This window comes from Argentina silus (assembly GCF_951799395.1).
Source record: "Argentina silus genome assembly, chromosome: X".
Taxonomy (NCBI): Eukaryota; Metazoa; Chordata; class Actinopteri; order Argentiniformes; family Argentinidae; genus Argentina; species Argentina silus.
Genome location: NC_139653.1, coordinates 13,564,826 through 13,589,554, shown reverse-complemented (window position 1 = coordinate 13,589,554; position 24,729 = coordinate 13,564,826). Strand labels below are relative to the sequence as shown.

The window sequence follows — 24,729 nt, the reverse complement described above, 5'->3', positions numbered from 1 at the left end:
CTTCATGTTCTTTATTATACTGGTACTTGATACTGGTACATGAACAATGCCAAAGAACTTGTTTTACTGTATGAACATATTATGTATGACTTACTTATCTGACAACCTTGAAAGCACAAGTTAATGTGGACATAAAGATCAAGCTAAAAACTACAGATGTTACTTTAATGTAGAAGAACCTGGATTTTTTTTTCTTTCTAGAATTCTATAATAATTTTCTAGTATCCAAGACAATGAAAAAAATAAACATTTGCAGTGTGATATTAGACAAAGATTATTTTCTGTACAATCGGTGTAACAGTTGAACTGTTTACTTTTTCATGAATGATGGTCAAAGAAGCCAATCTTTACACTCAGCTCTAAAGCCCATTCTCTTGGCCACCACCCTGTAAATGTGTGAGTTAGTTTATACTGTAGTGGTCTGGATGCTCTGAGGCCTCGCTTGGGGGAGGAGAGTATTTCTATACAAGACCCCGGTGGCTTGTGAATAATATTAAGAATGTTGTGTGAAACTATTGTGTGTGGCATGGCTTTGTCACTGGTGAATTTACTGTACTTCTTAATTTATAACCTGAAGTAGGGCACTTCTCTATATGAGTGTTTGTTGTCTAGAGCACTCTTCACTTGAGAAACACAGTATTAGTAGCTGTATAGAGCTGTCATGGTAAGGGCTAGTATAGTAATGGATAGGGTGATGGCTGTTCACAGGGCTTTGTTTATGTTGTTATGGTGGCATCATACCAAGCATGTAGCAGTCTCTGACCTCTGACCCCTTGACTGTGTGGGTAAGGGCTAGGGTGTGTATACAATGGAAATACTCTGACTGAATGAATGTAGCCCTGCCAACACTTCTGCTGTGCCTTCGAATGATAAAGAAGAAAATAATTAAAAACTCACTTGTTTGTCTTTCTTTTATATACCTGTACTATACATGTCATTACAAATTACAAGTGCTCTCTATTAATAGCGTGTTTCAGAGTACAAATGATGTTCCACCTTCAGCTGGTGAAACACTAGCTTAGCTATGCCATAGAAGAATGTGAGCCAGTTACAGTAGTTATATAGATCAGTTATGACCTGAGCTGGCTCGCTGGCAGGAGGGGTTCATTCAATAAGGATACAGAATGTATGTATTATTAGAACTGCATGAATGTGTTATTAGAACTGCAGTTGTAAGAAATATAGGAAATGACCACACAGACTCATTTTCAATTCAACCTTTTATAAATGTGAAGGCCTTAAACTGAATCCAGATTACCTCTGATAGCAATATGGCACAAATTCCACTCAGGCAATCCAACCATCGCAGATCTACTCAAATGCCAATTTGGGGATTGAACACTGGAAACAGTCTAGTGTCATTACTGGAGCCAAGAGTTTGTCCTGGTCAGGGTACATAGTCAGTAAAAACTCCAGGCCCTAGTCATCATGTCTCGAGCCCTCAGGAGCTCAGAGGCAGACAGCTGATTAGACAGTCATAGAGCAGACCCGGGACTTCTGAAGGAAAAAGGCCTTGTGTGGGTGTGTCTGGCTAATGATATAAATGGCAGTCCTAAAAGGCAACGGTAGTCATGATTATTGTTTACAGGGTGAATCTGTGAATTGACACCTGCATTTAAGACCCTTTGAGAATAAACTGTGATTGTAGCTACGCAGCATGAGAGGGTCAGCTAAGATATATCAATCTCCAAAAATAAACTTTATATAAAACTGTATTTCAAGCTGAATCTTCATTTGTGTGTGAGAGAGAGGTATGCTGGAATACAATGTGCTTCTGTAGTTGACCTCACATGCAGATGCATTTCCCAAGACGCAAAGCTGCAGGGACCTTTAGAAGGTGCAATACAGCATCACAGGGTGTATGACAAATGACTTCAGTAATAAAAGTAGAACAGGAATGATCTTCCATACAACACGAGAGATGATTGTACTTTGCTGACAGAACATGGCTATAAAGACTATTCCCTTTACGGGCCAACAACTCCATTCCATCCATTCAAATGTAACACTTAATAAATAACTGTAGTAGAATGCAAGCTCTTTCATAAATGCCAGTGAGGGGGAGGATATAAAAGGCATGTTAGAGTTGACACTGGGGGCTGCACCTTTCACCCATATTTTTGGCACGTTGGATAGTTGACCTTTGACCTATAAAAGAGTGACTCCTCATGTCCGCACTTGGAACTTTCCTGCTTTCGTCACGTATTTGACCCCTTTAAAGGGCTTGTACTTCTCCCCAAACATGTCAAGGCGATTCACCTTCAATCCTGCAACATATGCAAGGGAAACATCTTTATATATTGCAAGCAAAATCAAACATGACACACACATAATCTGAATCAAACCAACTAAAAGCATTATATTATACACTCACCGGACACTTTATTAGGTACACCTTGCTAGTACCGGGTTGGACCCCCTTTTGCCTTCAGAACTGCCTTAATTCTTTGTGGCATAGATTCAACAATGTGCTGGAAACATTCCTCAGAAATTTTGGGCAATATTGACCTGATAGCATCATCATGTGAGCATGGCGCGTTATCCTGCTGGAAGGATAGTGGTGGACATGGCGCGTGGTGACATGACGTGGTGACATGGCCCGTTATCCTGCTGAAGATGGGTACACTGTGGTCATAAAGGGATGGACATGGTCAGCAACAATACTCAGGTAGGCTGTGGCGTTTAAATGATGCTCAATTGGTACTAAGGGACCTAAAGTGTGCCAAGAAAATATCCACCACACCATTACACCACCACCAGCCTGAACCGTTGATACAAGGCAGGATGGATCCATGCTTTCATGTTGTTTACACCAAATTCTGACCCTACCATCTGAATGTCGCAGCGGAAATCGAGACTCATCAGACCATGCAACGTTTTTCCAATCTTCTATTGTCCAATTTTGGTGAGCCTGTGCGAATTGTAGCCTCAGTTTCCTGTTCTTAGCTGACAGGAGTGGCACCCGGTGTGGTCTTCTGCTGCTGTAGCCCATCTGCTTCAAGGTTCTACGTGTTGAGCGTTCAGAGATGGTCTTCTGCATACCTTGATTGTAACAAGTGGTTATTTGAGTTACTGTTGCCTTTCTATCATCTCGGACCAGTCTGGCCATTCTACTCTGACCTCTGGCATCAACAAGGCATTTTCGCCCAGAGAACTGCCGCTCACTGGATATTTTTTCTTTTTCGGACCATTGTCTGTAAACCCTAGAGATGGTTGTGTGTGGAAATCCCAGTAGATCAGCAGTTTCTGAAATACTCAGACCAGCCCGTCTGGCACCAACAACCATGCCACATTCAAAGTCACTTAAATCATCTTTTTTCCCCATTCGGATTCTTGGTTTGAACTTCAGCAGGACGTCTTGACCATGTCTACATGCCTAAATGCATGGAGTTGCTGTCCTGTGATTGGCTGATTAGATATTTGCGTTAACGAGCAGTTGAACAGGTGTACCTAATAAAGTGGCCGGTGAGTGTAAATTGGGATTTAGAATATAATATTATCATGACATACAACACTGTAAAGACCATGGCTGCAGCCTGATTCTCTACCATTCTCCATGACATTTACACTTATAATTCACTCCCCCTCATGGTTTTAAAAGGAATGGGGTGATGTAAGAAAGATGGTAGAAACTACCACTAGCCCATGCTTACAACAATCCAATGCTTAGAAATCCATGCAATGGAGTGAATTAGAGCACACCTTTAGGAGAAGAGTAGAGAATTGGGATGCAGCCAGAGTTAAGTAAGAATCTGAGGTAATACTATATACTGCATTACTGCCCCAAAGACCATCAACTTTACTGTCAACTAAGGTGATGGGTTATGAGGGACGCTATAGAGATGAATTGAGAGATGGCTGGGTTAAGTGGTACCTGAAATGGCCAACTGTTGTATCTTGAGGTCGATATTAAGAGAGGGGTTCTCCTCTGGTTTCGGGGCTCCAGCCTGCAGACTGAGACTGCCTCTCAGGTTAGGAAGCTTCTGGGGGTTAAGCTTCCCAATGTCCCACACCATCACCTATCACAACACGCAGAGGGAAAAAGGAGAGAGAGAGAGAGAGAGGGGGGGGGGGGGGGGGGGTTAGGTCTAGGAGTTAGAATTGTTAACAGCTTACCTAGTTTAGGTTAAGTAACAGGGTGGAAGGCCTATGGTTACCTTGGTAACAGGGTCGTAGGAATAGGTACCCTGTGTGGCTGTGAGATTGGCACTGAGCACAGCTTTGGGCATGTGTGCAGTGATCATCACTCCCTCAACCGTCTTCCCCATGGTCTGCTTGGGTCCAACTGTGAGGTCCAGACGACCACAAGAACCGCTCTCGAAGAAACTGATGCTTTGCTTCACGTACACTGGGATGGCCACTAGACTGGGGGAATGGTAGAGGGGGCACAAGGGACTAAGACTCATTCACTCATTGTTCAATCATTATCTCACTAAGGCATTGTCTGCAAAACACATCTTGGGCTGACATGGTAAGACAGGGTAAGGTGTTTGGAGGTAAAGGTTTAGGGTGATGTCCTTACTTCTGTGCGCTGACGTGGTAAGTCATGAGTGTGAAGTTTCCATCTGGTGGGATGAAAGTGAGGACACGCTCAGACTCCCAGCGCTTATACCGCACACATGGATGGAAACTCACATCGTCAAGGAGACGAGGATTCTGCAAGCACAAAACTCAGTGTGTCAAGTCGATTTATACTGGACCAACCCAGAGCCACACACAAATATAGACAGAGAGAGAGAGAGGGGGGGGGGGGGGGACCCACCATGAATGAGAGTGTGAGGTCAGGCATCCCAGAGAGCTTCACACAGGCCTCAATCACACCCTGGATCTCTGCAAACACTGTTGTACCTGCACAACCAGAAGAGGGCTTACACACTAATCTTTACATTAACCTTTAAACCTACACACTAACCTTTACATTAACCTTTAAACCTACACACTAACCTTTACATTAACCTTTAAACCTACGCATGTCCCTGACCCTCATCTCCTGGATCTCTAATAGCTGTAAACCAACCAGAACAAGTCATATAAAGAGAAAGGTTCTGTTTAATGTTATTGGTCAGTGTCAACGATGCCCAAGTGGCACTAACATGGCAACTGTGGAAATATATGAAGCTGTAATGGCCAAACTCTCTGTATCTCATCTACTACAGTAAGTAGGTGGAAGGTGATACCTGATTTGTCCAGGATGGCGTCTATTTCTTCTACCACATCAAAGTAGGCCTCATTATTGGTGTACTTCACTCCAGCTCTCCTCCACGGGATAGTTGACAACTGACCCGTGGGCAACGTGTCCCCAACATTACTGCCCCCTGGAACATGCACACACATAAACGTCTTGGTTACAATATATAATCAATAAGGATAGGATAGGTAGGTAGATAGGTAGGCTTGGGGTAGATGTAGAGCAGTAGGGGTTAGGGGGTAAACTACCTGTGAGTGGGGACTACAGATCATAGGATGGACTAGGGTATGGATAGGTAAGATAAATGTTAGGTAAGTAGGTAGGTGTCGAGGTAGGCTACCTGTTTACCTGTGAGTGTGTTAACGACGGAGCGTAGGATAGTGGGTGGTCTGATCATCTCCTTGAGGACGTTGGACTCGGTTGCCAGGGGAAACCCATTATCCAGCATCTCCTCCAGCAGCTCATACACTATCACCACGTTGTCCTTGATGACTGCCTCAGAACACTCCCCAAAGTAGTCCTGCAGATACCACACCAAGCTCTGTTTACACAACTAACACACACTCAACTAAGACACACTCACCAGAGTCCTGCAGAGAGAGAACATTCTGTGTACTATCTATCACTACTAACACAAACTGAACTGATACTGCTGACGGACCTGAAACATCTCTGCAACTCGATGCAGGAACTCAATGACAAACAGGGGAGGAACTTCAGTCTGGATGACGGACAGGAAGAAGAGCTTGTCTCTGTAGATGCTAATGAGGTAGTGGTGTGGGGTCCGCAGCACAGGGGGGACATTTTCTGGCTCCAGGGCCTTCTCTCGTGCCTCAAAGAAGTAATCACACACAGAACGGCTGATGACACTCTTCCAATGTTTCTCCAGGAAGATGTCCCCTGAAGGATTAATGAGGAACAGACTGTGGATCATCTTGACTCTGTATGGAATAACAGTAGTTAGGGATGATGAAATTAGTGGTCTTGTGAAGCATACACGTCCTCATCAAAAATACATAGGCACTAACAACTCTTCTTCAACAGAAAACAGAGAAACTCGCCAATGGATGCATTGTTCACCCACTTATCTGATGAAAGTCTACCCTACAGGCTTTTGACTAATTAAAGTATGCTCAGCTATCGAGGTGTGCACACAAACTTCCAACGTTGACCAAGAAATAACAAACTCTACAGTGCAGCCAAACAGCTTAATATACAAAAAGTCAATGTATTTTGTCTCACGTGTTTACTAGTACTAGCTACATCACTGTCGACTGTCATAACAAAATAAAGTTAGCCACCTAGCCAGTCAACTCAGAGTGAAGTACAGACAGCTACTGTATAGCAATCTAATTGTACACTTCCCAAACAATCAGTCAATATTTTTTTCACACAAGTGATGTGTGATCAATAGGTTACATGTATTAGCAATTACAACTAGCAAAATTGAAATGAACGTTACCTCTTCAAACTCTGTGATGGACAGTGTGGCTGGAATGTTGGTGTGTGGCAATATGGCAGAACTCTACGATCACTGTAAACGGCCTGTTTTAATATCCACAAGTATGCTCTCTAATAGCACGACACACTCTGAGTTTACATTCAACACATTGAACCGAATTATATGAGTGAAAACATGTAAGTTGCATGCGCGACCAACTTATTTATCAACTTCTGTCCAAAGTTCCTGTGTTTTTGCTCAGGCGCAGTGTGAGGACAGCTACTTCTTGGCTCCCGGCTGTTGTGGGTGTGTTGTCATTGATCCATGCAGTCGTCGCTCTCACCACGCTATCTTTCTCTTTGATAACTCACTCCTTGTACAAGGTGGTTGCAGCTTGTTTTTGAGAACCATGGCTTCAGGAGAACCCAAAGCGAAGAAATCTCGACTCTCGTCAGAGAAGAAAGCGAAGACCGAGAAGAAGACACCAACCAAACTCAGGTAAAATTAGAAGCTGTATCAAAGAGGGTATTCTCTTTTATTGTATGAAGTTGGCTCGCGTGGCTGCATTCAGCACACAGTGCCGGTCATTCTGATTTGGCTGCAAATGCGGTTGTAGTTGAATACTGTGCACGTGCAGAGACTTTACAGTTCCTTGGCGTAGCCTCTGGCCAAAATGTTTTTTAAGATCGTCCATGCTGCATTCAAACAGCAGGTGGTTGCTTGCTTAGCTACATAATCATTCAATAGCATGTTTTACTTTTACACGTGGAAATCGTTTCGATGTTATCCAGAGGACAGTGGTTCAGTGTGTAAAGTCCGGTCTGCGGATTTACCGATGCAGCCCACGTGTCTATTGTTATGTAGCGGCGGTCACATGTCTAGATTCGCAGTCAATCGAAATTCATTTGGGGGGCTCTGTCAGAATAGGGTTGGTGAGGTAAACGTTACTGTCTGTCACCCAAGTCTTCTCGGACGGTGACGCTCAAGGTTAAGGTAAAGTCCTTGAAGTAATGACCTCGATTAAACAAAAGTTGACTATGCTCCGTTCAATCACCGTCGAGTCACAAGGGGTGCTGCTTCACAGGCTTACCTTGCGGTTAGGCAAGCTAATTTTCCAAAACAGAAACTTGTACACTCTGTGACTGAACCCTGAAAATGATTCCAATATTCAAAGTTAGTAAATAAATGCATCTGTAGCCTTAAGATACCGGTTCTCTGCCAAGCTGCTAATCTCTGTCTAGATAATAGAACTCATGGTGTGTGACTGACACTCCTGCAAAATTAGTAAGTAATTGACTATTGTCCTAACCACATTCTGAGTGCTCCCAGGTTCAACCCCATTATTATAGCGGCACACTTCTCACGTTGTTATGTAATACCATAATAATGAGTTCCCTGAAGCCAAAATAGTGGAATTAACCAATCACAGAAGTAGCCAGTGTATCGTGCCCCTCCCTCCTTTAATTTAACGAATCAGATCAGCCCTAAGAGGAGGGGCTCTGGTTGCAAGAAAATCGATCCAGCAGCACCCTGATCTGAAATTGGGAGGTTTGGGAAGCAGAGTCCTTTTTAGGCTGATATAAGACCGGTCAACAGGTCTGTTACACTGACTGACTGCCATTAGAGAGACCATGCCAGCCGCAAGGTAAGGGACACACTGACATGTAGGAGGGGGTGAATTTCACGTTTTTTTATTTTTTTGTTTTTTATTTATTTATTTTTTTTATTTTTTTTTACAAATTTTCATTGTGAATGGCCTGATGCTGAAGGGATGGTTACATATGGTTTGGTACAGTGGTATTAGTTAGTTTGGGCTGGTAATCATTAGCAAGCATATGGAGAGGATGATCATAAAGATTCATGTGTGCTATTGATAAAATACACCATGGGTGGTGTGTCAACTACACAGATAATAGTTGTATTAATGTTATCTAAAAGATAGAAAGAGTGCCGCACACTCCTGCTCCGATGCTAACTATTTATTTATCCTCCCTAGAGGCACATTAACATATGCTTCATGTGTTAAAACAGTGTCTCCGCCAAAGATCTGATAGTGTTCCACTTTGAGAATTGGAGTCTGAAGGGTTCATGGTTATTGTTCCATGTTCCATATGGGATTAGCTCTGCATAAAGCCATGTGTTAATGCTAGTTAGTGTCTGCAGAGCTTAGGGTGTGTTTGTAAAGCTAAATGTGTAATGTATGCCTTAGTGACGGTAGAGAAGTCGCCACTGTAGATTAGTGACTTACTTTAAGCTGGAATGTGTGTTTGCAGTAAAGCCACATTGTTTCTCTCTTTGAGTTTTCTCATTTGATTGGGTCTCGAAGGGGGAGGTTAGAGCCAGGATTGCCTGGTTTTGAAACTTGTTTTGGCTAAGAGGCATCACAAGACTCAAAGTGCCAGAAAATCAAGCTCTGTGCTCAATTTACCCTCCCCCCCCCCCTCAGGCATTGCTGTCCTGATGTTCCCTCACTGTGTAATGTGCCATAACATGATTATATGCATGGCTGAATAGGACTTCAGCATCTGTGTTATATTTCTGTATTCTGTTAGGTGATGAATCATGAACTAAGGTTTTCCCTGGTCACATTGCCAGTAGTAATTGTAAGGGGAGTGGGGATATGTGTATGTGCCTAGACTGTTTTAAACTCTGTGATCTCCATAGGGAAATTGGGATTGTATTATTTTTTATTGAGCCTTTTTGGGATGGTTTGATGGATTTTAATGTGTATATGTGTGTGTTTCAGCCCTAATTCATTGTTCGGGATGGGAAATCCTCTTTTGGACATCTTAGCCGTGGTGGACAAAGACCTCCTGGACAAGTGAGTCATGGGTGCAGGGTCTGTATGCTTTGGTTTGCTGACTGTTGAGATCACCACAGGTGTTCTGCTACACATCTACTCTGTGGTCCTACTGCTTCACTGTCTCATTCTCCCTCTCTCTCTTAGTCTCTTTGTTACTGATCTCAGCTCAGTCCTCCTGCCTCTGTCAGGAACTAAACCAACAGCCAGACACCAGAGAGTAATAAACCTGTGTGTGTGTGTGTGTTAGAGAGGGTGCATGTGGGTGGTGGAGGGGGGGGGGGGGGTCGCAGGAAGTGTCCTGTATTGACACGTAGAGCTGACAGTCCTGCCATTCCACGTATGGCTCTAAACTATGCCCCCTGCCCACTCCTCCCTGTCCCTGTCTCCTACCTCTGTCCTGCCAGTGGAGTCTTGGCTGGCATTGGTGTGTGTACGAACTGGCAGCCTGGCACAGATGGCCATAGTAAGCACATTACATTACTGGTTATTACAGTATGACAGTGTGTAGATGTCTCACTCCTGGGACAGTTCCATGTCCCCTCCCCACAGATGTCATGATCGTATCTTTCTGAAGTGATGACATCACAGTTAGATCAGGTTTGGTGAACCCAAACTCAGAGCTTTACTGGGCTCGAATGAATTTCAATTCAATAAATTTAGGTACATTCAAATTACAATTCAATGATTTCATATGTGACATTTATTTTTAGAGTTGACTGATTTGAAATTGAGTTGACTTCAACCCTGCTGTACATAGTGTAAGAGGCTGCTGTATTGAGACCAGGACTCCACTAGATAACAGCTCTGAGTCCAGTCCCAGGCCACTTGCGTAAATGTCTTTTGCTTACCCTGGATTTGAGTAAAACCTCCCATAGATCTGAGACAGAACTAAAACAGGACTAAAGTGTGATTAGAACCAATCCTGCAACATGGCTTTGTCTTTAAAAGAAACTGCAATATTTTTAGAATCAATATACACCAGTCAGCTTAGAAACCAGTCAGCTTAGAAACTTTGAATGGGGCAGTTGCACACACCACACTCTACCCCCCCCCCCCACTCCACCCCACACACACACACCACACTCTACCCCCCCCCACCCCACCCCACACACTCCACACTCTACCCCCCCACCCCCACCCCACACACACACACACACACACACCACACTCTACTCCCCCCACCCCACCCCACACACACACACCACACTCTACCCCCGCCCACACACACACACACCACACTCTATCCCCCCCCCCCACACACACACACACACACACACATACACCACACTCTACCACCTACACACACACACCACACTTTACCCCATAAACACACACACAAACTCACTCACTCTTCCCCATACACACACACCACTCTCTAACACACACACACACACACACACCACTCACTTTCCTCTAGTGTCTCATTTCTTTTTTCTTCTGATGAGTGTGTACTGAAAAGTCTGCAGGTGTATTTCTCCACCCTGTTGGTGCTATTTGACCCCTCTGTGAGTGACTCAGCAGCTCTGACCACATGCAAAGTGCAGTATTGTGTATTAGGACAAACTGCTCTGTGTGTAGATGAAGCTAATAAATCCTCAGAGCTGGGGTATAAAACACATAATCCCCTTCAGATCCTCATCAACTGGAGAGGCAAGGGGGGGTGTAATAATCTCAGAGCATAAGCCTGGGTCTCAGAGGGGACTTCTGTGTCAGTGTTGTTAATACAAGAGGTGAATAGTACCTAGACTTTGTTGGTTGGGGTATGTTTCTCTTATCCTTAATTACTTTGTGGACACATAACTCCTCTATCCATCTATCTCTCTATCTCTCTTCCTTCCCCTCTCAGATATGGACTGAAGGTCAACGACCAGATCCTGGCAGAGGACAAACACAAAGAACTGTGGGTATCTCCCCCTCTCATGCAACTATAGATACATTGACAACGGCAACAGGGTTTTTATACAGCAGTGTCTCAATAGAATATTCTTCTCATGTTTTATGTTGCTCTTTTGTTTGCATTCTTTTCCTGTCTCATGAAGATGTTTTCTCTCTGCTGCGTGTTCATGTTGACACTAGAGCCCAGTGGTCTCAGATTCAAGATTCAAGATTCTTTATTTGTCACGTGCATACAAGTATACAGTGAAATGCAAAAGTGACAGTGCCACAGAGTAGTGCAACAATACAATAAGTTTTAAAATAGAATAAAATAAAAATAGAAGTACTAAAAAATATACAGTATGGACACTATAAACAGTATAAACAATATGAACAGTATAAGCAGTAAGCAATATAAACAGCAGATGGATGATTATGTCAGATGGATGATACAGAGCTAGGCTCTGTCGGAGAAACATCATGTCTCTGAGTTCACACCAAGCTGGCTGAGCTCCCCTTTGGTCGAGAGTGGCCCAGTCAGAACAGCCGTGTTCTAGAACTCACCACAACCACCCTCATTTCCTCACAACTAGCCAATGGAAGATCAGGAGGCTCAGCACAGAAAGCCAGCCTCAGCCAATGGCATAGCAGGAGGCTTCACCTCCCATTCCCTCTGAGACAGAGTGCAGTTTGAGGGAGAAAGCAAACATTTGAACAGATAAGAGTGTGTGTGTGTGTGTGTGTGTGTGTGTGTGTGTGTGTGTGTGTGTGTTCAAGTTCAAGTTCAAGTTCAAGTTCATTATATCATATACAAGTATACAGTGCAACGAAATGCACTGTGTGGGGTTAGTCTAATGTCCTGAGGGTAGAAGTCCGGGTCTGTGTCCCGATGGAAGCAGTGAGAACAGGGTGTGACTGGGATGGCTGTTGTTCTTGATGATCTACCCAGCCCTCTCTTAGCCCAGCACAGGTCAGTGTGTGATTGGTGCTTGGAGGGGAGTGTAGATGTTGCGGTGGCTCTTTCTTACCTCAGCTATGACGTTACCCTGTTTTCATTTAGGCTGCAAATGAACTGTTGAGTGATTGGAGGAAAATGCTGAGGTTGTGAAATGATTTGTTACATTAAATCGACTAATCCAGACCAGCAGTGTTGTTGGCCAGAGGTGTACGATTGGCTCCTATGCTTTCTCAGCCAATAGAGCATCAGGCTGATTAAGAATTATTGGAACAGTGCCATTGAGTGCTGTGGCCACTCCCCTTTCCTCCCAGATGTCTCTCTACAACCTCTGTTTCTGTCTCAGGACCTTAGCAGCAGGGGTTGGGGCTGTTAGTCCCCAGTGGTGGTGGCGTGCCTCCTACACACACACACACACACACACACACACACACACACACACACACATTATCTTTGTGGAGGCAATAAAGCAGCTATATTTAAAAAAAAATACAAAGTTTCTCAAATCCAATGAATGATTGCAAAGTGTTAAGTGGCCCAGCTCATATTATACCTGAATGAGGCAATGTTGCCCCCTGCTGGGTAGAATCGTATGTGCATGGCTCAAAACTTTTGAATGTATGAATTCAAATTCAGCTGATAGCCTTTCTAGGAATAAATCTGTGGGTCAGTGTAAAGAGGTGTTTCTCTGTCCCTGACTGAACTGTTCTGGGCAGCTGCTAGGCTCATATCCGTAGCAGAGTCACTACCTATTTTCCGCCGTAGACTGAAGACCCATCTTCAGGCTATATCTTGACTGTCCCTTGACCTCTTCATCCCCACTACTCCCCTGTACAGTTTCTCTACTGTAAATAAAATAAATAAATTAAAGCATTGTGACTGCCAATGGCCCCTGGTCCTAGCATAGGTTTGTTTTTCTTATGATGACTGATGTATAGATGATTCACTTACTTTAGACAAATGTACTTCTTGTAAGTTGCTTTGGTTAAAGGCGTCTGCTAAATATCCTAAATGTAATATCCTGTTTACAGCATGTTGTAGTTCTTCTTAGTTTATCTTTCTGCACTACCACTCTGCCCTGTTCTCTCTGTACACACACACACACACACACACACACACGTTTTATGACGTTCTCACTTAGCGTCTTTCTTTGTGTCTGCAGGTTTGAGGAGATTGTTAAGAAGTTTAAAGTGGAGTACCATGCTGGAGGAGCTACTCAGAACTCTATGAAGATCGCTCAGGTCTCACACACACTCACACTCAACCACACACACACACACACACACACACACACACACACACTCACACTCAACCACACACACTCACACTCAACCACACACACTCACACACAACCACATACACCCTCATTCGCTACACTGCATGTTTGTCTCAGGCATGGCCTAACTCCCTACACACCACATTATCTCAGTCTAACTCACTCTAAAAGTCAGAGGCGGTTTGTAGTCCAATCCATTGGCTGTGAATTAGAGCCTTTGTTGCTGTCTTCTCTAGTGGATGATCCAGGAGCCCCATAAGGTCTGTACTTTCTTCGGCTGTATTGGCATTGACCGCTTCGGGAAGATTCTGAAGGAGAAGGCTGAGGAGTCACATGTCGACGCCCACTACTATGAACAGGAGGAGGAGCCTACTGGGACCTGTGCTGCCTGCATCACTGGAGACAACAGGTACACACACACACACACACACACACAGAGGCCACCTCCCTAATGCAACCCCATATCTCACTTTTTCCCTGTCTCTCTCTCTCTCCCAGGTCTCTGGTTGCTAACCTGGCTGCTGCTAACTGTTATAAGAAGGACAAGCATCTGGACCTGGAGGAGAACTGGAAGCTAGTGGAAAAAGCCAAAGTCTACTACATTGCTGTGAGTACACTCTTTATTACACTACAAAGTACACAATGTCGTTGTGAGGGCACTATTTTCGATTGTTGTATGAAAAAAACATGCAGTGTTGAATCCTGTCTAACGTTGTTATAGCAGGCTGTGCTGTGTTATAACAAGCCATGTGAAGTTATGTAGTGTAATTGCAGGTTATAATGGGCTGTGTTTTTTTATCCTCTAAGGGTTTCTTCCTGACTGTTTCTCTGGAGTCCATATTGAGAGTGGCCAAACACGCATCTGACAACAACAAGGTGTTCAGTCTGAACCTCTCTGCTCCCTTCATCTCTCAGTTCTTCAAAGACGCACTTATGGAGGTCATGCCCTATGTGGACGTACTGTTCGGCAATGAGACGGTGAGGCGGGCTAGATACACACACACATACAAACAATGTCAGCAGTGTTGATTCACATCAGAGCATGAGCAGTGTTTTAGCAGCCACCCAAACAGATACATAGATAGACAAACAAACAGTTACTCTAATGGCTCATTTATGTTTTTTTCAGGAGGCAGCCACTTTTGCAAAAGAGCAAGGCTTTGAGGTAAGGGATCTGGTCATACCACACTCACATGTGTGTTGTGCAGTTTGGTTGTAACCGTGTTACTCAGTGTGTGTGTGTGTGTGTGTGTCTCTCTCTCTCTCTCTCTCTCTCTCTCTCTCTCTCTCTCTCTCTCTCTCTCTCTCTCTCTCTCTCTCTGTGTGTGTGTGTCTCTGTCTGTGTCTCTCTGTAGACTGAGGACATCGAGGAGATTGCTAAGAAGACCCAAGCTCTGCCCAAAGTCAACATGAAGAGAAGTAGGATAGTAGTCTTCACTCAGGGGAAAGACGGAACAATCATGACCAAAGGTAACCACACACACATGCATGCACGCATAGAGAAACACTAAGAAGGAATAGTAACTAAATGTATGTGTGTATGTGTGTGTAGGTGACAAGGTGGAGTCTTTCCCGGTGCTGAAGATTGACCAGAAGGATATTGTGGACACGAATGGAGCCGGAGATGCCTTCGTAGGAGGTAACGTGTGTGTGTCTGTGTGTCTGTGTGTGTGTGTGCGTGCGTGCGTGCATGTCTGTCAGTGAGAGAGACTCAATGGTGTCACCAGCAGGGACTGTTTGTTGTATGTAGCTAACACAGGTCTGCCTCTCCTGCAGGGTTCCTGTCTGAGTTGGTCCAGGAGAAGGCATTGCATCAGTGTGTGAAAGCGGGACACTATGCTGCCAACGTTATCATCAGACGAGCCGGCTGCACCTTCCCTGAAAAACCAGACTTCCACTGAGGACTCCTAACCTATGACCTTTAACCCGAAACCCACCCTCACACCGCTAACCCTTACCCTGTCAACATCATCTCCCCTTGCCTCAACTACGAAACTAACCAAACCTTCATTTTCTTAATCAACTCCATCTATCCATCCATCTATCCATCCATCTACAGTATGTGTCCACCAGTATTTGTCTGCCTGCATCCAGACTTATGTGCCTGTTCTTCTCGTCTTCCTCTAGGGGCCACTATAAGGCCACACTGTCCAGAATTCTGCCAACTAAGATTATGAATTCTAAATGTTGGCATCAAAAGCTCAGAGACAGAGTTATAATTATAATATAATTCCAACTGTATTAGAATGTTTTTGTTATGGGGTGTTGTGCAGACATGGAGGATAATTTGCCTGCAGTTGGTCTATATACAGTGCCTATAGAAAGTCATAATATCCCTTTGAAATAGTTACTATATTTGTCGTACAGCCTGAAATCAAAACCCATTAAAAAAGCTTTATCTACAAATTTAGCCATACAACATCAAACTAATGTAGGCACTGTATGTGTGGCTCAGACACTGCCCCCCCCAGACAGACTCTGTTAATAACACTCATGTTTACACACACATGGATAGAGGAGTCCCTTGAGTCCTCACCCTGGGGGCAGAGCTACAGCACAATTCTGTCATTTGATAGAGGACATTACTATACAGAAGATTAAACAGTGAAATTGCTCTGTTAGGGAATGTTAAAGATACTGCATTGATAGGGATGTGCAGTACCATTTTGATTTGTTTTTTTTATTAATTGATTAATTGATTATGACTGACAGCTTATTTAAGCTCAAATGTTTTTGTAGGCCAGTGTTGTTTCTGTGTGTTAAACCAAATAGATTCCTTAAAGCACACACTTTCTAAATGTGTAAAGGCCTTTGCACACAGTCCAATGTGGGTTAAATGTCTGTTGTACAAAATATTTCTATTAAAAATAGATTCAAGATGATGAGTGTGTTTCCAATGCTGAAGGAAATGTATAGTACACTAATTTGTATGAGCTAATTTGTAGCAGGACAGTCCCAGATCAGGTGTGCACTAAGTCACCAGGAACTGTGTGCCTTTTGTCTTTCATTGCCCAAATGTTTTGTTTCTAAAACATGGACTCTGTGTGCAGGGACCTGCAGAGGTTGAGGGGAGAAGTGTGTTCCTCTCCCCTCTCTCTTCTCTCAAGTGTGGTTGTGTTGGTGGTCATGCAGGACAACTGTATGTTTCAGTGTGATTCCTCAAACTGACAAAACTGATAAAAGTATTGATCATAAACACTGAGTTTGGTTTTCTCTCTATAGCACCACAGCTGCTTGTTCTTTAACCATGGTAGCTCACTGTCCTAGTCTCTTAAGACTTATGTGTATGAAGATATTAATAAAAAGTCATGGATAGCTGATTTTTAAATACTGTACAACTTCATTACAAACACAACGGTATGGTTGAGAATATGTTGATCATGACAAACATAATATAGATAAACATGACACTTTATACACCAATATAGATCAAGAGAGAATGTCTCACACAGACTCCTGACCAATGGAGAGGAACCTTTAGCCAACCAATGCCTTGTTGATGAGACACAACTCAAAGGCAGAGTAAGCATGAACTTTGTATGATATTTTCTCCATTATTCTCTGTGTTAAGGTTGCTCTGCCTCTGGTGTCTCTTCTCCTGAGGCTGTCCTGAGCCTTTGTGTGTGTGTGTGTGTGTGTGTGTGTGTGTGTGTGTGTGTGTTATTGGTGTGTGTCTCTCTGGTCTCTGAGCTTCTCCTCCTGCAGTGATATGTCCAGGGCTCTGAGCTGTATCAGGAATCCACGGTTGGGCAGGATGCAGCGCCGCTGTCGCACATGCTCAATGGCGTCCACCACCGTTAACCCTTGCTTGACCATCAGGTATGCCAGGACCAGCGATGCAGACCTACTCCGGCCCATCACACAGTGCACCAGCACCTTATCTGGAACACACACACACACACACACGTACTGTAGCCTTAAAATGTTGTGATATCCATCAGCTTCTAAAAGCAAACTGTCCCTCTACTCTCTCTACCCCCCAACAGAAACTTGAGGCTAACATTTAAATGAGCTGTCGGAACACGACGTGAGGAGGGCTCTGCTGAAGGTGAACACTAGGAAGGCTGCTGGCCCGGATGGCATACCTGGGAGAGTACTTAAGACCTGTGCTAACCAGCTAGCTCCTGTGTTCACCACTATATTCAACCTTTCACTGGCTAATTCAGTAGTTCCCACCTGTTTTAAAAGATCATCTATCGTCCCTGTGCCCAAGATCACCTCCCCAGCCTGCTTGAATGACTACAGACCCGTGGCTCTAACCTCAGTGGTCATGAAGTGCTTCGAGAGGCTGATTAAGGATTACATCTGCTCCTCCCTCCCTCCGACCCTGGACCCACTGCAGTTCGCATATAGACCAAACAGATCTACAGACGATGCAGTTTCCCAGGTCCTCCACACCACTCTCTCCCACCTGGACAGGCAGAAGGGGGGCTATGTGAGAATGCTGTTTATAGACTATAGCTCAGCGTTCAACACCATAGTCCCCACCAGACTGGCTGATAAGATGATTGGTCTAGGACTGAACATTCCCCTGTGTGCCTGGATCCTGGACTTTCTGACGGCCAGGCCACAGGTGGTCAGGGTGGGTAGACACACCTCCAGCTCACTCACACTGAGCACAGGGTCCCCCCAGGGCTGTGTCCTTAGTCCCCTCCTCTACTCCCTGTACACCCACGACTGTGTGGCTAAGTCCAGCGAAAACTCCATCATCAAGTTTGCGGACGACACGGTCGTGGTGGGGCTGATCTCAGATAACAATGAGAAAGGCTACCTGGACGAGGTGGCGGACCTGTCACTCTGGTGTCAGGAGAACAGTCTCATCCTGAATGTCTCCAAGACAAAAGAGCTGATTGTGGACTTCAGGAGAGCACAACAACTAAGGGCCTACACACCGCTGGACATCGGAGGGACTGCTGTGGACAGGGTGAGCAGTTTTAAATACCTGGGAGTCCACATCTCAGAAGACCTGACCTGGACTACCCACATCAGTTCTCTGGTGGGAAAGGCAAGGCAGCGCCTGTTCCATCTCAGGCAACTGAGGAAATTCAGAGTCTCCCGGAGGATCCTTCAGTCCTTCTACTCTGGAGCTGTGGAGAGCATCCTGGCTGGCAACATCACCGTCTGGTACGGTAACAGCACGGCCCAGGACAGGCGAACTCTGCAAAGGGTGGTACGCCTGGCAGAAAAGACCATGGGAGCTCCAACCCCCCCTCTCCATGTCCTGTACACCAGGAGGTGTAGGACCAGAGCATACAGGATTATGAAGGACCCTCACCACCCGAAACATGGACTGTTCCAGCCGCTGCCGTCAGGAAAACGCCTCCGCTGTCATGCAGCAAAAACAGAGAGGCTAAGACTGAGTTTCTTCCCCCATGCCATCAGAATTGTCAACGATGACCCCACCAGTGCCCCCCTCAAGTCACTCACACATGCACTGTCATTCTAACACATATGCACACACATAATCATCCATCTGCTATTTATATTGCTTACTGGCTATACTGTTCATATTGTTTATACTGTTTATACTGTCCATACTGTATATTTTTTAGTACTTCTATTTTTATTTTATTGTATTTTAAAACTTATTGTGTTGTTGCACTACTCTGTGGCACTGTCACTTTTGCATTTCACTGTATACTTGTATGCACGTGACAAATAAAGAAATCTTGAATCTTGAATCTTGAGCTGAGTCCTGTAGTCACCACACCTCTCGTGTTACTGTTAATCCAGTTAAGATGAACACTCACAAGCTTTCTCCCTCTCTGTACGTACTCTGTGGGTTGCTGAGTGCATGGTGGATGAACTGGGTAGCAGGCTGGAAGTATGGGGAGAGATTGAAGGTGGGTGTATCATCAGCCTCAATGCCATAGTACTTTATGTTCATGTCTTTGTAGTACTCTGGACCTGTCAATACGTTATTCCATTTCCCCTCTGCCGCATTCAGGATGTGTGTTATACCCATCTCCTCCAGACCAGGCCTCTCCAGGGCTGTCTTCCTGTGTGTACACACACACACACACACACACACACAGTAAAGATCTGAACTGTCCTGCACACACCAGTTGTTATATTTTGACCACCTATGGGAGTTTTCCTAATGGGAGGAGTAACATCTGACATTCTGGTTCCAAGGCATGCTTGTAACAAACTTTCCATGATAATGGTTGATTTGATCATCTAGGTACATTTGAATTGTTCAGTTCGAGTCAGGCCTTGTATGTGTACTCACTCGTCTCCTATGTAGATCTTGGGCCATACTTCGTTGACGTGTGTATACTGAGCTCCGGCGCCGGTCCAGAACAGCTGCTCCAGCTCCAGTGCTCCTGGTGTGGCGTAGTCGCTGTCTGGGTCCACCCGCACCGTGGTGTATGGGTTCCTACCTCTGGGCTTCACCTCGCACACAGACATGTTTCACCTCTGCTCTCCCCTCCCGACCCAGACCCACAGCTGTCTATCCTCTACCCACTGTTATTTAGGGCTGCTCCCCAGGCAGGTGTCGAGCAGTGTTGGATTGGATGGTGCAACAGTTGGTCTCTGAATGAACAGTTTAGTTTTCAGCAGTAGCAGGGCAGACCTACAAGTGAGGCAACAGCACTATGATAATCTTATTACTTTAACCATCATTCCTTTACAGTTCTCATCTACATAAGTCAGTGTATGGAGTTCTCCTATAACAGTATTGTGGTCATAACACATGTTTTTCTAGTGTCTGTCCTGTGTTTCAAAAACCACATACAGGTCAGTGCTGTAAATCCTATATTTGTGAAAGCCAGTGAAATTAAGCATGGAGATTTCCCCAGTGTCTTAGAGAATACAGTGCCCTCCAAATATTTTTTTTCAGATTGGGTTCACTATTCACATTTACATTTACATTTATGGCATTTAGCAGACGCCTTTATCCAAAGTGACTTACAACAAATACATTTGTTTAAGCAAGAGAATCATCTATCTATCAGTCATCATAAGATAAAGTAATCAATGCTCAGACCAGGGACCATAGGCAGTCTTTTTTTTTTTTTTTTTTTCATATAAATGTCGCACATGCTCAATGGCGTCCACCACCGTTAACCCTTGCTTGACCATCAGGTATGCCAGGACCAGCGATGCAGACCTACTCCGGCCCATCACACAGTGAACCATATTAAAAAAAATCATATAAAGCACTCATGTTTAGAATTTGGTTGACAATCCTTTGCATGCAATAACTGTGTGAAGTCTGCGACCCATTGACCCCACCAGATGCTGGGTATTTTCTCTGGTGATGCTCTGCCAGGCCTGTACTGCAGCTACCTTCAGTTGTTGTTTGGTGAGGTCTTTTTGCCTAAAATCTTATTATCAGGAAATGAAATGCATGTTCAATTGGACTTAAATCTGAAGATTGACTTGGCCAGTCAAGAACTTTCCACTTTTTGGCCCTGAAAAAAACTACCTAGTTGCTATGACAGTATGTTTGGAGACATTGTCCTACTGCATGTTGAAATGCCATCCAATGAGTTAGGAGGCATTTGCTTGTACTCGAGTAGACAAGATGTTTCTGTACACTTAAAAATATATCCTGCTGGTGCTGTCAGCAGTAACATCATCAATTAAGACAAGTTAGCCAGTTCTTGTGGCAGCTATACATGCCCAAACCATCACCCCCTCCACCATGTTTCACAGATGAGGTGGTATGCTGTAAATCTTGGGCAGATCCTTTGGTAGTCTCTGATACATGTATGCCTAGCTCTTGGAGAGTGTTTCTGATCTGTGGGACAGTTGTTTGGGTTTTTTTCTTAATTATGATGAGCGTTCTTCAGTCATCCACTGTAGAAGTCTTCCTTGGCCTGCCAGCCTGTTTGCAATCGTTGCACTCACCAGTGTTTTCTTTTTAATGATGTTACAATCTGTTGCTTATGGTAAGTCTAAGGTTTTGGCTTTATTTCTGATAGATATTTCTGATATTTCAGGGTTAGGTTTAGTATGCTGTGTGCTGGTATGCTGTCTTGAAGATGTGAAAGCCAATACAGAGACAGTACTTACCTCTCTCTACACTGGACTGGAGTGCAGCGTCCCTGTCTGTTGGGCTGGAGTGTGTGTGTACAGGCACTCTCTGGCTGGCTGTGGATCTTCACTGGGCTGAGGGTGTGTGTTGAGTCACCAATGAGCTGATCGCGTCTGTTCTTGGCTGTTCTCTCTGTACAGAGTGTGGACTGGCAGAGAGTGTGTGTGTATATGCCGAGTAGAGCAGAGCAGCTGGAATGGTGACTGCCCTCTCAGGCTCTGTGTTTAAGATGATATTTTTAGGCCACTGATCTTCAAGCCCTGACCTCCACAATATGCAGCTCAGCCCAGAGAATCAACACACACACACACACACACACACACACACACACACACACACACACACACACACACACACACACACACACACACAACACACACACACACACACACACACACACACACACACACACACACACACACACACACAGTCTAACTCAACCTGACATGAAACCAGTCACCTGTTGAAAGTTATTTCCTCTATGAACATTTGTACTTATCTCCTTCTTTCCTGTCTTGCTTTATGGTGTTTCACTGGTCAATGTGACTGAAGTCCTTGACTTCTTCCCTTCTCAGCTCCCTAACCCTAACCCATTTTTTCACTTATGCTACAGTTATTTTTAGTTGAACAGGACTTGTCTACACTCGTGTACAGTATTATTTACCATTACATAATAGAAATTAATAAAATCATTAGCCATGTTAAACTCTGTAAAAGTCATCAGCATCATAGTCTCAGCATCAAGTTCCCCCCCATCACATCATGGGGGGGAACTCAATAGACAGCTGAGACTCTTTGTGTGTGTGTGCGTGTGTGCGCGTGTGCGTTTATTTGAATCATGTTGAACATACTGAAATGAAATCAGATTGCACTATAGACTATGTACTGTAATACTGAATCATACTGTATGTCAATCAATCTGATGACAGAACAAATGAATTCATGTGATAACAATTGAATATTTACTGGGTATTCACAATTCAAGACACATGCACAGTATGTACAAAACTCATCAACATGTCAACAGTCTGAAAACATTTTAAGGACATATTATATGGTGGTCTGCATATTAGTCTTCATGTGAATAAATACTATGAGTGCATTATCCTCACCATAACACAGTATACTACACCCTACGATCAGGACCAGGTTGTATATTACTGTATGTACAATTCCTACAACTATAGTTTATTAGTCAGTATTTACAACGGATTGTGTGTGAAACGTGGAGTTGGGTGAGAGGTGAGATGGAACGAGAGGGTGGAGGAGAAGAAAGATGGAGAGAGGAAGAGGGCTGAGAGTTGAGGTATCATAGGAGAGGACACAGTCTTCTGTTGCGTGTGAGCTGTGTGTCGAGGTTGAGGAGTAGGGACAGGAAGTTCCTGTTGGGGTAGATGGCACGTCTCTGGATCAAATGTTTTAGTGCAGTGCGGAGTGAGAGACGACAATGCAGCATCAGGAACGTCAGGACCAGTGTTGCCGAGCGACTCATGCCCATGATACAGTGCACCAACACCTTTCCTGGACACAGAAAGTGGGGAGAAAGGGCAGAGGGGACGGAGGGAGATAAGGGAGGGAGAGAGGAGTTTAATAAGAAAACTCAATGTCTGCAGTACTGCTGCTGGGAGTGATGTCTCTGGTCTTCAGGCCACACACACACACACACACACACACACACACACACACACACACACACACACACACACACACACACACACACACACACACACACACACACACACACACACATAAACAGCCAAGCAGCTACCATCTTTGGTCTTCAGGGCTTTGTGTATGAAGTCTGCAGCAGGTCTGAAGTATAAGCTCAGGTCAAAGTGGGTGGAGTCATCAGCAGGGATGCCACAGTACACACATGCGTTACCGTAGTAACTTTGGTCACCAATGCTGCCCTGCTTAGAGTGAGCTGCGTTTAGAACATGAGTGATGCCAAGCTTCTGTAACGCACCTCTGTTTTGGGCTATGGCCCTGAGAGAGAGAGAGAGAGAGATAGATAGATAGAGAGAGAGAGAGAGAGAGAGAGAGAGAGAGAGAGAGAGAAAAGAGTGAAACATGTCAGATTGCATAACTGTGTGACCAGAAATAACCTGCAGAAGAACTGCCCAGTAACAGCCTGTAATGAAAATGACTGTGTGAGAAACTGAAAGGGCAGGACAGGAGAGAGTTTAGTGTATTAGACCAGAGATAATATAGAAATATTCGAGACACTCACACGTTTCCTATGTAGAGGTTAGGCCAGACCTCGTCTACTGGCGTCAGCTCCAGTTTGCAGGAATCCAAGATTAACTCCAGCTCTTTAATGACCACCAGGTCCTGTTGCTGATCTCTGGCTGACATTCTCCTCTGATGGTTACAATCGGTCTGACAGACTTCTCTTCCCCGTTGACTGTGTGTGTGTGTGTGTGTGTGTGTGTGTGTGTGTGTGTGTGTGTGTGTGTGTGTGTGAGTGTGTGAGGGACATGAGCAGGTGGCTCTCTGGAAGCTGGTTGCTCCCCAATTTAGCTCTAAGTTCAGCCTGTTCTCTCTCTTAGGGAAGCTAGGCTACTATAAACTACCTCTCTCTCTTTTTCTCTCTCTTTCTATCTCTCTCGCTCTCAAGCTAAAGAAAAGACAGTATGTCACACTGTCATCGCTGAGGTCATGTCAGGGGACAGGGGTCAGGGAGGTGATACGACAGAGCGTGTCATTGTTCAGTACTTTGATTGGTGACTGTGTGGTACAGAACTGATGGTGACTGACTCTGACTGTGGTACAGTGCTGTGGTACTGTAGAGTACTGTAGAGTAACATTGTATGAAACTGTGTGATTCATTCTCTAAACTGGATAATGAGCACTGTATGAGGATTTTTGCACAAACATTTCTTGCAGTTTGTGTGTGTGTGTGTGTGTGTGTGTGTGTGTGTGTGTGTGTGTTTGTGTTTTATGAGAATGTATTCCTGCATGTGTGTGTGTGCGTGCATGTGTGTGTGAGTGTGTGTGGTCAGTATCCTTACCTGTCAGGGGACACTGCGCAATATAAGAACACAAACATCACCACCAACACTCACTATTTCCCCAATATCGGTTCGGCCACACCTCATCTCCATGACGACAGGAGTGCTGAGCTGAGTGTATAACCTCCTCCAACTG

At 44.5% G+C, this 24,729-nt stretch overlaps 4 protein-coding genes across 4 annotated transcripts; 1 reads left to right on the top strand and 3 right to left on the bottom strand.

The window, feature by feature from the left end:
• Nucleotides 1-1,225: 1,225 nt before the first annotated feature.
• Nucleotides 1,226-6,716, bottom strand: ap3m1 (adaptor related protein complex 3 subunit mu 1). Its single transcript, XM_083695163.1, has 9 exons — nucleotides 6,651-6,716; nucleotides 5,850-6,129; nucleotides 5,537-5,708; nucleotides 5,178-5,315; nucleotides 4,763-4,848; nucleotides 4,523-4,656; nucleotides 4,158-4,365; nucleotides 3,875-4,019; nucleotides 1,226-2,267 (listed from the first exon to the last, which is right to left on the bottom strand). Exons 2-9 carry the CDS (start codon nucleotides 6,120-6,122, stop codon nucleotides 2,167-2,169), a joined length of 1,257 nt encoding a protein of 418 aa, XP_083551289.1. The 5' UTR covers nucleotides 6,123-6,129; nucleotides 6,651-6,716; the 3' UTR covers nucleotides 1,226-2,166.
• Nucleotides 6,717-6,945: 229 nt separating this feature from the next.
• On the top strand, nucleotides 6,946-16,418 carry LOC310823383 (adenosine kinase-like). The gene is made up of 11 exons (XM_083696225.1): nucleotides 6,946-7,127; nucleotides 9,376-9,450; nucleotides 11,279-11,332; nucleotides 13,425-13,503; nucleotides 13,775-13,947; nucleotides 14,037-14,145; nucleotides 14,346-14,516; nucleotides 14,668-14,703; nucleotides 14,894-15,008; nucleotides 15,091-15,177; nucleotides 15,315-16,418. The coding sequence occupies exons 1-11, from the start codon at nucleotides 7,039-7,041 to the stop codon at nucleotides 15,437-15,439; spliced, it is 1,113 nt and encodes a 370-aa protein (XP_083552351.1). The 5' UTR covers nucleotides 6,946-7,038; the 3' UTR covers nucleotides 15,440-16,418.
• Nucleotides 16,419-17,198: 780 nt separating this feature from the next.
• LOC310822233 (dual specificity phosphatase 29-like) lies at nucleotides 17,199-19,949 on the bottom strand (the record flags this gene model as incomplete). The annotated part of the gene is made up of 3 exons (XM_083694581.1): nucleotides 17,199-17,419; nucleotides 19,314-19,537; nucleotides 19,771-19,949. The coding sequence occupies 3 exons, from the start codon at nucleotides 19,947-19,949 to the stop codon at nucleotides 17,199-17,201; spliced, it is 624 nt and encodes a 207-aa protein (XP_083550707.1).
• Nucleotides 19,950-22,891: 2,942 nt separating this feature from the next.
• Nucleotides 22,892-23,937, bottom strand: LOC310823198 (dual specificity protein phosphatase 13A-like; the record flags this gene model as incomplete). Its single annotated transcript, XM_083695961.1, has 3 exons — nucleotides 22,892-23,103; nucleotides 23,351-23,568; nucleotides 23,813-23,937. 3 exons carry the CDS (start codon nucleotides 23,935-23,937, stop codon nucleotides 22,892-22,894), a joined length of 555 nt encoding a protein of 184 aa, XP_083552087.1.
• Nucleotides 23,938-24,729: the final 792 nt, after the last annotated feature.